At 37.2% G+C, this 14,529-nt stretch overlaps 1 protein-coding gene across 1 annotated transcript in view; it reads left to right on the forward strand.

Annotated features, from left to right (window-relative positions):
* LOC135195870 (NBAS subunit of NRZ tethering complex-like) overlaps nt 1–14,529 on the forward strand; it is a 227,704-nt gene that overhangs the window by 138,686 nt on the left and 74,489 nt on the right. Inside the window, exons 3-4 of the mRNA XM_064222380.1 lie at nt 2,826–2,946; nt 3,551–3,994. Coding sequence (XP_064078450.1) covers nt 2,826–2,946; nt 3,551–3,994 — 565 coding nt within the window. The remainder of the gene's footprint in view (nt 1–2,825; nt 2,947–3,550; nt 3,995–14,529) is intronic.

Consider the following 14,529-nt stretch of genomic DNA (forward strand, 5'->3'; position numbering starts at 1 on the left):
CATGAACACTTAACTTTACGAAACACATTAAAAAATGGCAGAAAACATTAACACTAAACTTTACGAAACACATTAACAAATGGCAGAAAACATTAACACTAAACTTTACGAAACACATTGAAAAATGGCAGAAAACATTAACACTAAACTTTACGAAACACATTAACAAATGGCTGAAAACATTAACACTTAACTTTACAAAAAACTTAAGATTAAATTTCTTTTTTTTTTGTCTTTTTTTAATTATTACATTTTTAAAAAAGGGTTTTTTTTTTTTTTTTTTTTTTTTTACAAAACTTCAATTTCTTCACCACTTTCAACGTTCTGTTTTTTTGTATCACTTGGATCATCCTGTTTGCTTACTCCTACTAAAGGCCTCTTTAAAAAATAACTATCCAAGGAAGATTGCTTCTGCCTGCTTTTCACAATGTTCCTGCAACGACTCAGGCAAACGTCATTGAACTGTGGTCATCCATCGTAAGCTCATAGTGCTCCTCAAGAAGGTCATTGATATCGTCCTCGTCGACAACCAGTCCTATGGACTTGCCGAGTGCAACGATCTCGTCAAGATCTGGTTGCGAAACAGTTTCAGGATCGTCAACTGTTTCTGAATCTGCATCAGCTTCGCCCACGTTGACTCCCTCGAAGTCTTGGGCGGATATGGCAGCAGGCCAGAGTTTCCTCCACAAAGAATTCAAGGTTCGCCTCGAAACCTCCTGCTAAGCTTGATCGATGAGTCGGATGCACATGACGACATCGAAATGCTCCTTCCAAAATTCACGCAAGGTGAGGTTTGTGGTATCTGTGACGTCGAAACGTCTCTTGAAAAGATGTTTCGTATACAGCTTCTTGAAGTTTGATATCACTTGCTGGTCCATGGGCTGGAGGAGAGGGGTGGTGTTAGGCGGAAGATAAAGAACCTTGATAAAAGAATACTCCACTAGGATATCTTCCTCGAGGCCAGGAGGGTGAGCAGAGGCATTGTCAAACAACAGAAGACATTTCGGAGGGAGGCACTTCTGTTCCAAGAATTTCTTCACTGTTGGGCCGAAACAGAGATTTACCCACTCGGTAAACAAAAGTCTCGTTACCCAGGCTTTTGCATTAGCCCTCCACATCACCAGAAGCTTCTCCTTTAGCACTTTGTGAGCCTTGAAGGCTCGAGGAGTCTCCGAATGATAGCGAAGTAGGGGCTTCACCTTACAATCCCCACTGGCGTTCGAACAAAGTGCGAGCGTAAGCCTGTCTTTCATAGGGTTATACCTGGGTAGCTTCTTCTCTTCCTGCGTGATGTTCATCCGACGAGGCATTTTTTTTCCAAAAAAGGCCAGTCTCGTCACAGTTGAAGACTTGCTGAGAACTGTAGCCTTCATTGATCGTCATCTCGTTGAATGTCTTAGTAAAGGCTTCGGGCGCTTTCGTGTCCGAGTTGGCAGCCTCCCCATGCCGCATCACTGAGTGGATGCCAGTCCGTTTCTGGAATTTTCAAACCACCCACAAGAAGCCTTGAAGTCTGGGGTTGGCGTCGATGTCCCTCCTCCTCCGTCGTCTTTGGCCTGGGCAATCAAATCGCCGAAAATAGCGCTGGCCTTGTGGGAGATTGCCGTCTCAGTTATCGTATCGCCAGTGATTTCTTTGTCTTTTATCCATACAAGAAGCAGCCTCTCCATCTCATCATGCACGTGGCTCCTTTTGTTGGACAAAATAGTCACGCCCTTGGAAGGTGTAGCTGCTTTGATGGCTTCCTTCTGCTTAAGAATGGTGCCTATTGTCGATGGATTTCGGCCGTATTCCGTAGCGATCACACTCAACCGCATGCCAGCTTCATACTTTTAAATGATCTCCATCTTTGTCTCCATAGAAAGCATCCTCTTCTTGCTGTGAACTTCAGCAACTTTCTTGGGACCCATGACTATACATAATTAAGTTGTGTACTAATCAAGTTCTCACACAACATGATAAAGTACAAAGCAAAATCACTAACACGAATTTACATTAACAAACTAAATCGTATATGTGAACGAACGAATTCCGTGTGCGTACGATAACGCTGGTGCGGCGAAGTGGCCGAAGGATGCCTTTACGTAGAGCACGATGGGAGAGATGCTGACCAATAGGAGAGCAGGATCTTATGGCAGTGACTAGCATCAGGAACCAATGGGAGAGTGGGAGGATGGTGGCGAGTCTTCTCAGTTGGCAGCGTGCGAGTTTTAAAATTGTTCTCGGTGGTCTGGATAAATCTCAGGACTTTACAGTAACACCCTTTCGTAACCTGAATTATTTTCATATGCAGAGGCAGAAAAATCTTCGTATTTGCTTTCGTAACTTGAATTTTTCTTAAGTTGGGACTTTCGTATGTCGAGGTTCCACTGTATTATGACCAGCCGAACTCACGTCTTGGAGCCTTACCTAGACTGCATGAAAAGTAAGGTCCGATAATACCCTTCTGCTAACCGTAGCAGATGAGTTCATCTGGCTCTTATATGGGAATCAAGTGCCAAGGATTTTGAGACTCATGAATGAACCAATGATATAAATGATGGATTTGTCTACCAAATATTTCTTATAGAAATCTAAAAGTTAGTTAATATTGTAGTTCATTCCATGCAAAGGGCTTAGCAAGTGAGAATTTTTTTTTTTAATGCCTTTTCCTAATTATTATGTTTAATTGTATTACCATTCTAATTTTATTTTATTTTACTGAATTCCTGAGGCTGTACATTGCCATTTTACCTTCTATTGCACTGGATTTACAAAAAGTTTTTTATGTTTAATTATGTTGATTTTTATAATGTGTTGCTAATTATTTTAATTCTCACATACAGGAATCTGATTATGGTTGCTGGTTCATGTAATTACATGAATGATACTAATTTGAAAAGCAGTGGTCTTGGACATGGCATTACTATTTGGCGTATGATCAATGACTATCCATTTTACAAGCAGGTGGGTTGATTATCATTCATCCCTAACATTTTGAATGGGAAGGTTTTGTGTCAGTTTTAGTTGGATGTCATACCTTGTCTGTATTTGTTCATATTGATGCTGTTTTGTATGGTCACTTGTTAAGAGGTTCAGTAAAATGTACTGTAAATTGCTCAGAGTTCTGTATTTCTGAGAATTGCTTTTTAGTATTTCCAATTATATTAAGCGCCTCTTTGTTGGTGTTCCAAAATGTACAGAAAGTCTTTGTTAGACTTTCAGATCACACATTAATTCTTTTCAGTCTTTCAGATATTCAAAATGTCCCTTTGTTAGTCTTTCAAAATAACCAGTATTCTTTGTATATGTCATTCAGACATTATATTGTTGTAGGAAATTCAGTGTTTTGAATGTTTTGTACTCTGCTCAGAATTTCTTACATTTTTAATTTTTTTAGATACAGTTAAGTACATAACTGGAATATAGAATTTTTCCATGTAATTGTTTGTTGTTTAATCTGTAGAACAAAATATTTGTTGTTGTTTCTCCCCATCAGCCTATTTATGATGTTCACCACCTTTTCTATTGAATGACTTGCATTGTAAGATGTGGATGTTTTATTACACAGGTGCCTACAATTGATGAAGATGAGTATCTTCCTCCTAGTGTTGGATTAATGAAAAATATGCTAGGTTGGCAGCAGTTACCTCATCATGACTGTATCTTTCACTTGTGCGTGTCCCCTAATGGCCGACAGATAGCAGCACTTCATATGTCTGGGAGTTTGTCAGTTTGGGAACTACCATCATTGCGTAAAAAGAAGTTTTGGCTTCTGTCAAGTCAGCCAGATCATGATGCTGTTAATCCTGCTACTAATGAGTATATCCCTGGCCAAAAACAACGACTTCTTCAGTACTCAGGTCCTTTAAGAAATCACCCAGCAGACCTTAGTTGGTGGTCAGATGCAGCTGTGATATTAGCTAGATATTCTGGTGCTGTTACCGTCAGTTCTATTAATTCTCTAAGAAACTTACTTGGAGAGTCTCCAGAGTTTTTAGAAGGCGTTCCACAGGTAAGTTGTCACATTTTTTTTATAGAAACTTATTGTTTTACAGTCCTCTATGGAAATTTTTTTTTTATAATGCAGTTTCCCATTTTTAACTAAATTTAATAGGTTATCATAATGCAGGCATGAAATTGTGTTAATCCCATGAAACAAAAGTCTAGTGTAAGTAATATAGCCACAGAATCTTAGAAAAACAGTAAAGGAGCAAGGATACAGAAATATCACATTTATTAAACTGACAAAACAACTCATAGCAGGTAGTACTGTGCCGCACAAAAAGCAGGAAAGCATTCTAAATTTATACTGGTCTGCTGGTATGGTGGCTAGTGTTGTGACATGCCATTCAGGTACTGCGGGTTCACGTGGAGAAGAAAAATCGCTGGCTCTGTATTATGAATGGTTACTGCTGCAGTGTGTGGTCTGTTGTGGGAGGTGGAGACCAACATTCTTTGGAAGCTTGAATCTGAAGTCAATGTCCCTTGTGCATTTGTTCCATGTGAATAGGTTTCATCTACTGAAATAATAATAAATAAATAATAATAATAAAGCATTGCACATGAATGCAGACTTGAATGGTGGGTAGGGTATAAATTTGAAAACCTTTAGTATATGAATAGTCAACCTTCTTTGTCTGAGCCTGTGGTAGGGGTATAAGAATACTACCACTGTAGGTCCTGCATGTCGTAAAAGGTGACTAAAAGGACAGCTGCTGCCTTGCAGTCCTAACTTTTTAGTAAAAGGCTATTCTCATGGATTTTTTTTAATGAAGAAAGTGGTTACAGATGGAAGAGAACTTTTAGATTACAATGGTAATAAAAAGTCGACAGGCGTAGAATATGCAGGTGATGCCTTCTTAATAAATAATATGCCACAAGATTTACACTTATAGTACATTATAAAATGTATCATTTGTCTAGAGAGATTGGACTTCAGATTAATCCAAAGAAAGCGGAAATAATGACTGTGCAAAAAGAAAGATATAGAAAGAATCAATGAGGTTGAGTGTTTCAAATATTTATGAACAATAATATCTAGTATACAGGTTTTTAAGTTGAAATATAGTAAAAGACAAAGAAAAAAAAACCCAAATCTGATAATAGACAGGCTGAATAAGACGTTATGAGTCCGATGGCATGATAGCATGAAATGTGATACAGTGAAGAAATTTACACATTTATTTGTCTTATTTATTTTACTTTGTTATTTATCTTATTTCTTGTTATCTTCCTTGTTATTTGTTATTATTTCTTTAATAATATTTTCTTTACTTTTCATTTTGCTTTACTTTTCATTTTCCTTGTTTGCACTGGACTCCTATCTATCCCCGTTTAGATCCTTGAGCTTATAGCAGCCTGCTTTTCTAGCTAGGATTATACCTTGGCTTATAGTAATACTAATAATAATAATGATAACAGCGGCACAAGATCAGGCCCTAAGAACCAGATTTGTTCAAAGAACGATAGACGGAAATAACATCTCTTCCATATGTAGGAAGTGCAATACGAAAAATGAAACCATAAACCGCATAGCAAGCGAATGCCCGGCACTTGCACAGAACCAGTACAAAAAGAGGCATGATTCAGTGGCAAAAGCCCTCCACTGGAGCCTATGCAAGAAACATCAGCTACCTTGCAGTAATAAGTGGTACGAGCACCAACCTGAGGGAGTGTTAGAAAACGATCAGGCAAAGATCCTCTGGGACTATGGTATCAGAACGGATAGGGTGATACGTGCAAATAGACTAGACGTGACGTTGATTGACAAAGTAAAAAAGAAAGTATCACTCATTGATGTCGCAATACCATGGGACACTAGAGTTGAAGAGAAAGAGAGGGAAAAAATGGATAAGTATCAAGATCTGAAAATAGAAATAAGAAGGATATGGGATATGCCAGTGGAAATCGTACCCATAATCATAGGAGCACTAGGCACGATCCCAAGATCCCTGAAAAGGAATCTAGAAAAACTAGAGGCTGAAGTAGCTCCAGGACTCATGCAGAAGAGTGTGATCTTAGAAACGGCGCACATAGTAAGAAAAGTGATGGACTCCTAAGGAGGCAGGATGCAACCCGGAAACCCACACTATAAATACCACCCAGTCGAATTGGAGGACTGTGATAGAGCAAAAAAATAAAAAAAATAAAAAAAATAATAATAACAATCTGGTCAATTGGCACATATCATCTTATCTGTTTTGATACCATAATCCCAGAGGATCTTTGCTTGATCGATTTCATCACTCCTTCAGGTTGGTGTTCTTACCACTTATTACTGCAAGGTAGCTGGTGTTTCTTGCACAGGCTCCAGTGGAGGGCTTCTGCTACTGAATTGTGCCTCTTTTTGTACTGGTTCTGTGCAAGTGCTGGACATTTGCTTGCTATGTAGTTTATGGTCTCGTCTTCCTTATTACACTTCCTTCATATAGGGGAGATGTTTCTCCCATCTATTGTTCTTTGGACATATCCGGTTCTTAGGGCTTGGTCGTGTGCTGAAGTTAGCATTCCTTTTGTTTCCTTCTTGAGTTCTCCCCTCTGTAGCCATTGCCATGTTTCATTGCTGGCCAGTTCTTTAGTCTGTCTCATGTACTGTCCATGCATTGGTTTGTTGTGTCATTCTCCTGTGTCTGAATATTTCTGGGTCTTCATCTACTTTTATCAGTCCTTCCCATGCACTCTGGTTTTCAGATATTGCCCCAGTTCTCTGCTCTCGATGTTGATGCAGTCCTCTATGCTTAGTAGCCCTCTCCCTTTTTCCTTTTGTGTTATGTATAGTCTGTCTGAATTTGCTCATTGGTGTAGTGCTTTGTGTATTGTCATGTGTTCCCTAATTTTCTGGTCTATGCTGCAGAGATCAGCCTTCGTCCACTCCACTACTCCTGCACTGTATCTGATTACTGGTACTGCCCTTGTGTTTGTGGCTTTCATCATATTTCCGGTGTTGAGTTTTGACTTGAGTATTGCGTTAACTCTCTGCATATATTCTTTCCTGATTGTGTCCTTCATCTCTTGGTGCTTTATATCCTCTCTTTCTATTATTCCCATGTATTTGTATCCTGTCTCATCTGTATGTATGATGCTATTCCCATCTGGTAGCTTTATTCCTTCAGTCATTGATACTTTGCCTTCTTGTATGTTGGCCAAGGCACATTTTTCTATTCCAAACTCCATCTTGATGTTCCCCAGATACAATTCTTACAGTCTGAATTAGGGTATCTATTTCCTTGATGCTCTTACCATACAGCTTGATGTCATCCATGAACATAAGATGTTTAAATCTGTAACCAGCATCCATCTTCTGTAGTACTTTTGTCATGGGAATCATGGCTACTATGAAGAGTAGTGGGGACAGTGAGTTGCCTTGAAAGATCTTTCTCCTGTGTTAACCTCTCCTAGTCTTATCCCAGAGCTTGTAAGTACTGTATTCCACTTGCGCATTGTATTTTTGAGGAAGCTGATATTGTTTTCCTCTGCCCCATATATTTTCAAGCATTCTATTAGCCATGTGTGTGGTATCATGTTGAAGGCTTTCTTGTAGTTTGTTTTCCTTCTCTTACTATTCTTCATTATCATTTTGTCTATCAGGAGCTGGTCTTTTGTGCCCCTACACTTCATTCTGCAGCCTTACTGTCGGTGGGGGATGGTGTTTGTATCCTCTAAATAGTTGTGTAACCTTTCACTGATGATACCTGTTAGTAACTTCCACATTACTTGTAGGTAGGTGATAGGCCTGTAGTTACTTGCAATATTTCCATTGTTCTTGTCTTTCTGTACCAAGGATGTTCTCCCTGTGGTCATCCATTTGGGTGCACGGTGGTTTGTGATACAGTGCTTGAGTTGTTCTGCTGTTTGTGGCTGTAAGGCTTTGAAGCTTTTTGAGCGAAGATCTAGAAAAGGAACCTGGAAAAACTAGATGCCGAAGTAGCTCCAGGACTTGTGCAGAAGAGTGTGCTCCTAGAAACAGCACACACACAGTGAGAAAAGTGGACTCCTAAGGAGGCAGGATGCAAGCAGGAACCCCATACGTACTATAAAAACCACCCAGTCGAATAGGATGACTGTGATAGACCAAAATAACAACAATAATAATTTGTAAGAATGATAGTAAATGGAGTGGATGGAAATGAGAATGATAGGGCTTGGAAATCCCCTTGGGACCACCTTGTAGAAAAAAGCAGGCATTATCATGGCTGGGCTCCTTTGAGCATCAGAAGATCCAGGTATGCTCATGTGAGGACTGTAAAATGAGAGGTTGGAGAGTGGAGATTTTTTTTTTTGAGAGTGAAAGAATAGGGAAGATATGAGTGGCAGAAATTCACAACGGGCCCATTGTATTGCACAGTGTAGGAGGCAAGGAAGTTGAATTTAAATTAATTTTTTTTATAATACAAATCAAGTTTGTTATACAAAACCTATCTAATCATTACTAGCCATTCAGTGTAAAATGAATCCAGCTACATCACTTGAAGTACTGAAAGAACACAGATTTGACACTGTCCATACTGCTAACAGCCTATCTTATTCCTTTGTGTAGCTCCAGCTACTTTGGGTATGTACTATTTTAGCATTTAAGGGGATCGTTCGCTATGGCGGATGACATGTCGACTTGAAAAAATAAAAAATCGAGTTATTACTTCTATCTACGCAGAAACATGCCGTGCATGCTTTCCAGAAGTTTCAGCCAATTATTTTTACAAATAATGAAGATATAGCGGTTTTTAAATGATGAAGTCATCGTAACTGCGTCGTCTGAATGATTGAGTTTGACAGAATCGTTTTTGCGTGTTTATTTTTGCATATATACAGGGATTTTTTCAGATTTTTTTCGAGATTCTCATACATCTGGTAGCAATGAAAGGTAGTGTGAGTTGAGAGCTGGTCAGAGCGGCTATTTATAGACGAGAGCCGCGAGACTCAGAGAATGACTCAGTTACGCCACAGACGTCAAAGGAGTTACATGCACTTCGTCACTTGCGTTTGGTCACTAGCTATTTACGTTGTTTTTATAACTTCTTAGTGAACTTATAGCAATGCTGAAGTTACCTAAGATCAAGAAGGCTACTCAGCAACTAAGGCTAGCAAAATTAGCGAAGGCCAGGAGTGTGCTGAAAGAAAAACACGAAAATTCATTGTTATCAACGCCTTCATTGTCTATGTCTCGCCGTCAACATCATTGTCTGGTGTCACGCTGAGTGTATTAATACCACTTTTAGGGGTAGGACCAGGATCCTTGATGTAGAAATCAACAATAAAAGTACAAATAAAGTAATTATAATAATGTTGTTTTGACTTTTATAAGAAAAAAGCAAAATTTACATAGCAAATCTTTGGGAGCTCTTAACTCAAAAACATACTTATGCGCATGTCGGTAACCATTACTCAGTTATTTATTGTCCAATTTTGGAGAGAAAGATATCATTGGAAAGAGGAATAAAAATCCCATAATTCTGTGTGACAGAATTTTTATTTCTTTCTTTCTTTTTTTTAGAATTTTTTGAGTGTAGACAAAAAAAAAAAAAAAAAAAAATTCTGTCACACAGAATTGTTCCGTATATAAAGAAGTGTTTACGGTATGATTTTCAATAGAACTGATGTCATATTAGCGGAGAAATCTCTACCTATTTTTTTTTTTAAATCATAATTTTTGCTAATAAAACTAAAAGTTTTTGCTCAAATGACTTGAAATTTTTATATGATGAAGGTATGTATTATATATATCTAAAACATATATGAAAATTATCTATTTTGCATAATAAATAAACAAATAGACATCATAGCAGACAGTCCCCTTAATTTCCTTTGAAGTAATCCCCTTCGGAAGTGCCACACTTTATCCAGCTCTGTTTCTATTGATGGAAGCATTCTTGGAACTCATTTTCTGCTATAATCAGAAGTTGCCTCGTTGCATTCTCTTGGATATCCTTGATGTCCTGAATTCTTCTTCCTTTCAAGTGGGATTTGAATTTTTGGAAAGAGGAAAAAGTTGCAAGGGGCGAGATCTGGGGGATACAGTGGCTTTTGGACCTTGGGGATGTTGTGCTTGGCCAAAAATTGCTGCACAAGCTGTGCTGAATGGGCAGGTGCGTTGTCCTGGTGCAATCACCAATCACCAGATGTATAGTTCTGACCTTTTCAGATAAATAGTATACTGCAATTGCTGCAACACACACAGTAGTACTCTTTGTTTCCTGTCTGACCAGGTGTAGAACAATTCCCTTTTAGTGAAACAAAACCAGTTTTTCTGTTCTGCTGGTTATGGGTCTTCCAGAACGTTCATCGCTATCAACATTTTGTCAGCCATTTTGAAAACGCCTGAATCACTCGTACACTCATGTGCAACTGATACACTCCTCTCCATAAACTTTTTGCAACTTTGCATAGGTCTGTGCACAAGTATCACCAAACTTTTTGGCAAAATTGTATGCAGATTCTCTGCTCAACTTTCTCCATCAAAGTCAGTGTGATGACCAAGCGCTGCTGTAAAGAGTGAAAGTGGCCTCATTCTGCATATTTTAGCTCCTTTACCATAGCAACTGTCCTGATACTTTATGATCACACCCCAGATTGTGGAATTGCATGCATTCCTTTGATATGCATTTTTGTTTTTTCACATTCTTGTTCTTTATAGTTGTTGATTGGTAGTTTCAATGGCCCTCTGTTCTTCCTTAACTTTTAACCCTTAAAAGCTGAGCCGCTATTTACCAAAGTGTCTGTCGTATGCCGGCGGCGTTTGGGAGTTGGCGCCGAAGCTGAAAAAAAGTTATTTTTTTTTAAATCACAGCACGCTTAGTTTTTAAAATTAAGAGTTCATTTTTGGCTCCTTTTTTTTGTCATTGCCTGAAGTTTAGTATGCAACCATCAGGAATGAAAAAAAATATCATTATCATATATAAATATGGGAATATATGACAGTGCAAAATTTTTTTTCATATATAATTGTATGTATACAAATCGCGATGTGAGCAAAACGGTTAAAGCTAATGAGTTAATTTTATTTCGTTGTATTGTTCACCAAATTGCAATGATTTTGGTAAATAACAAATTGTAAAATGATCAAAGCAACACAGAGAAAATATTATCACAAAATGATGTATGAATTTGTAACGTGTGGACGTAAAAATAAGTATTCAAAATTTCACCATAAATCAAAATATTGTGCTAGAGACTTCCCGTTTGTTGCAAAATGAAGGTAATTGATTGAATATTACTAGACTGTACGTGTTTTAGCTTACAATTGCAGTTTTTTACCATTTCGGTCAAGTTAAATTTGACCTAAGGTCGAATTTTTTCTATTTATTGTGATTTATATGAAAATATTTCAAAACTGGTAAAAGCTACAACCATGAGTTATTTTGTGTTGTATTCTACATGAAATTGTGCACATTTTCACATATAAAACTTCATGTAAAGGCTAATATAAAATGGTGCAAACATTACGACAAGGTGACGAAAGAAATTCTGAGATTTTCGGCAGGGTTACTTCGTGCGGAAGTAAAGAAAAAGATTTTTCAAAAATTCACCATAAATCAAAATATTGTGCTAGACACTTCCAATTTGTTGCAAAATGAAGGTAAATGATTAAATATTACTAGAATGTAAGAGTTTTAGCTTACAATTGTGTTTTTCGACAATTTGGGTCGAGTCAAATTTGCCCGAAGGTTGATATTTTGGCACTTATTGTGATTTATATGAAAGTATTTCAAAACTGATTAAAGCTACAAGCATGGGTTGTTTATTGTTGTATTCTACATGAAATTGCGCACATTTTCATATATAAAACTTTATGTAACGGCTAATATAAAACGGTGCAAAAATTACAACAAACTGACGAAAGAATTTTGAGATTTTCGGCCGAGTTACCACGCACAGAGGTAAGGAAAAAGTGTTTTTCAAAAATTCACCATAAATCGAAATATTGTGCTAGAGACTTCTAATTTGGTGCTAAATGAAGGTAAATAATTGAATATTACTAGAATGTGAGAATTTTAGCTTACAATTGTGTTTTTTTACCATTTTGGGTGAGTCAAAATTGACGGAAGATTGAAATTTTGGCACTTATCATGATTTTTATAAAAATATTTCAAAACTGATCAAAGCTACAAGCATGGGTTGTTTTCTGTTGTATTCTACATGAAATTGCTCACATTTTCATATATAAAACTTTATGTAACGGCTGATATAAAACGGTGCAAACAATTTGACAAACTGACGAGATAATTTCTGAGATTTTCGGCCTAGTTACCGCGCGCAGATATAAGGAAAAAGTGTTTTTTAAAATTTCACCATAAATTGAAATATTGTGCTAGAGACTTCCAATTAATTGCAAAATGAAGATAAGTGATTGAATATTACTAGAATGTAAGAGTTTTAGCTTACAATTGCGTTTTTCGACCACTTCAGTTGAGTCAAATTTGACTGAAGGATGAAATTTTGGCATATAACGATATTTATATAAAAGTATTTCAAAACTGATAAAAACTACAACCATGGATTGTTTCTTGTTGTATTCTACATGAAATTGCGCACATTTTCATATATAAAAATTTATGTAACGGCTAATATAAAATAGTGCAAACATTACAACAAACTGACGGAAGAATTTCTGAGATTTTCGGCCGAGTTACTGCGCACGGACGTAAGGAAAAAGTGTTTTTCAAAAATTCACCATAAATCGAAATATTGTGCTAGAGAATTCCAATTTGTTTTAGAATGAAGGTAAATGATTGAATATTACTAGAATGTAAGAGCTTTAGCTTACAATTGCGTTTTTTGACCATTTCGGTTGAGTCAAAGTTGACCGAAGGTTGAAATTTTGGCCCTTATCATGATTTATATGAAAATATTTCAAAACTGTTAAAAGCTACAAGCATGAGTTATTTTTTTTTTATTTTACATGAAATTGTGCACATTTTCATATATAAAACTCTATGTAACGGCTAATATAAAATGGTGCAAAAATTACGACGAAGGGACAAAAAAAATTCCTGAGATGCGTCGCTGGTGCTTTTTAGTGTGAGAAGAAAGAAAATTGCGCATGCGCGCCTGGGTAACGCTTGTTAACAAAACAACAGCTTGATCCGTGAATTCCCAGCATCCCTCAAGGCGCGTGATTTAAAATTTTTCTCAGACTAGGCCTATAACTATTTTTCCTCGAATATTTAAAAAACTTTTTGTAGTCGATGTACCTTACGTCTGATTAGCACCCGACATACAATTTTAGTTGACGTATAATACGTCCAATAGGCGTTTAAGGGTTAAGTAACTTAGAGGTCTCTGCTGTAATTAAAGCTGGCACTTGGCACTGTCAGAATGCTTTTGCTAGGTTTTACCTTTGTAATATCACTCATAAATACCTTGATCACAGTAGGCTATGTGCTTTTGGCTGGAAGGGATCAAGGGTATTCATCGTCTTCGTTATGACTTCATCCCTTAGATCTAGTAAGCTACGTGTGCATTTCTTGGAGTAACAGCCTTTATGCGTCTTTTACTTGGTGAATGTACTATACTTAAATGTTCTTCCATACAAATCCATTACTTTTTGAGCACCCCTGACTTTTCAGTATTTGCCTTAAAAGGAGTCAAGCACCTACCTTAAATGGATAAGACTTCCTGCAACTGCATGTACGTACTTTTTTCTTCATTAGCATATGTGTATTTTATCATCTGTCCTGAATTCTGCTCCTGGCAGTTTATGGTTGATGAGTTTATGATAACAAACCAAGTTTCTGCAATATAACACATTTTAATACAAACCAGATAATCAGAATTATTAGTGCCTTTCTCCTTTTTCCTAACTCTGCAGTCAGAAATTGGCATAAAAGAAAGAATAGTAGTCACCTTGTAGCACACTGGATTTGGTGGCTCACATGCATTTGTCTTTTTTCCTTCAGAGCTCCTGAGTTGGTGCACCTGGGTGTGTTTTGCATAGAATAAAGCTATTTATAATTAATGAGTTTATAAGAAAACATGTACTATTTAAAAAAAGATCATGCAAGTATAGCGTTATATTTTCAATTATATTTATTTGAGCATTTTCCTTTAAAAAGCAAATATAAATGGTTCACAAAGTATACAAATTGTACATTAATAAGTTTGTGTATGCTCTCCATCAGATATTTTGTATTATTTAAGATACACAGTCAAATCTCGGTTTTCATACGCCTCTCTTTTCGTACATTTCAGTGTTCGTAGACTTTTTTTAGACATTTTGTCTCGGTTATCATACATTTCCTTGGTTTTCGTACACTTGGAAACACTATCTGAGGTCCAGCGCATGACCAGGCCCCATATCGAGCGCCCAATCAAAGCATCCCATCTGCTGTTGTGACCCATTCTTGGTTTGTTTCTTGCTGGACAACAATCTCTGTGCTCGTAGTCTGCATCACTGCATGTGTTTGTTGTGTATTGTGCTAATTTTGCCATAAAAACTCATTGCAAAGTAGCCATCATGGGGCCAAAGAAAGCTGCAAGTGCCACCTCTTTGCTAAAGAAAACCAGGAATAAGATTGAATTTAAGAAACAACTTGTAGTGAAGTATGAAAGTGG

The sequence above is a fragment of the Macrobrachium nipponense genome, chromosome 17, assembly GCF_015104395.2.
Source record: "Macrobrachium nipponense isolate FS-2020 chromosome 17, ASM1510439v2, whole genome shotgun sequence".
Taxonomy (NCBI): domain Eukaryota; kingdom Metazoa; phylum Arthropoda; class Malacostraca; order Decapoda; family Palaemonidae; genus Macrobrachium; species Macrobrachium nipponense.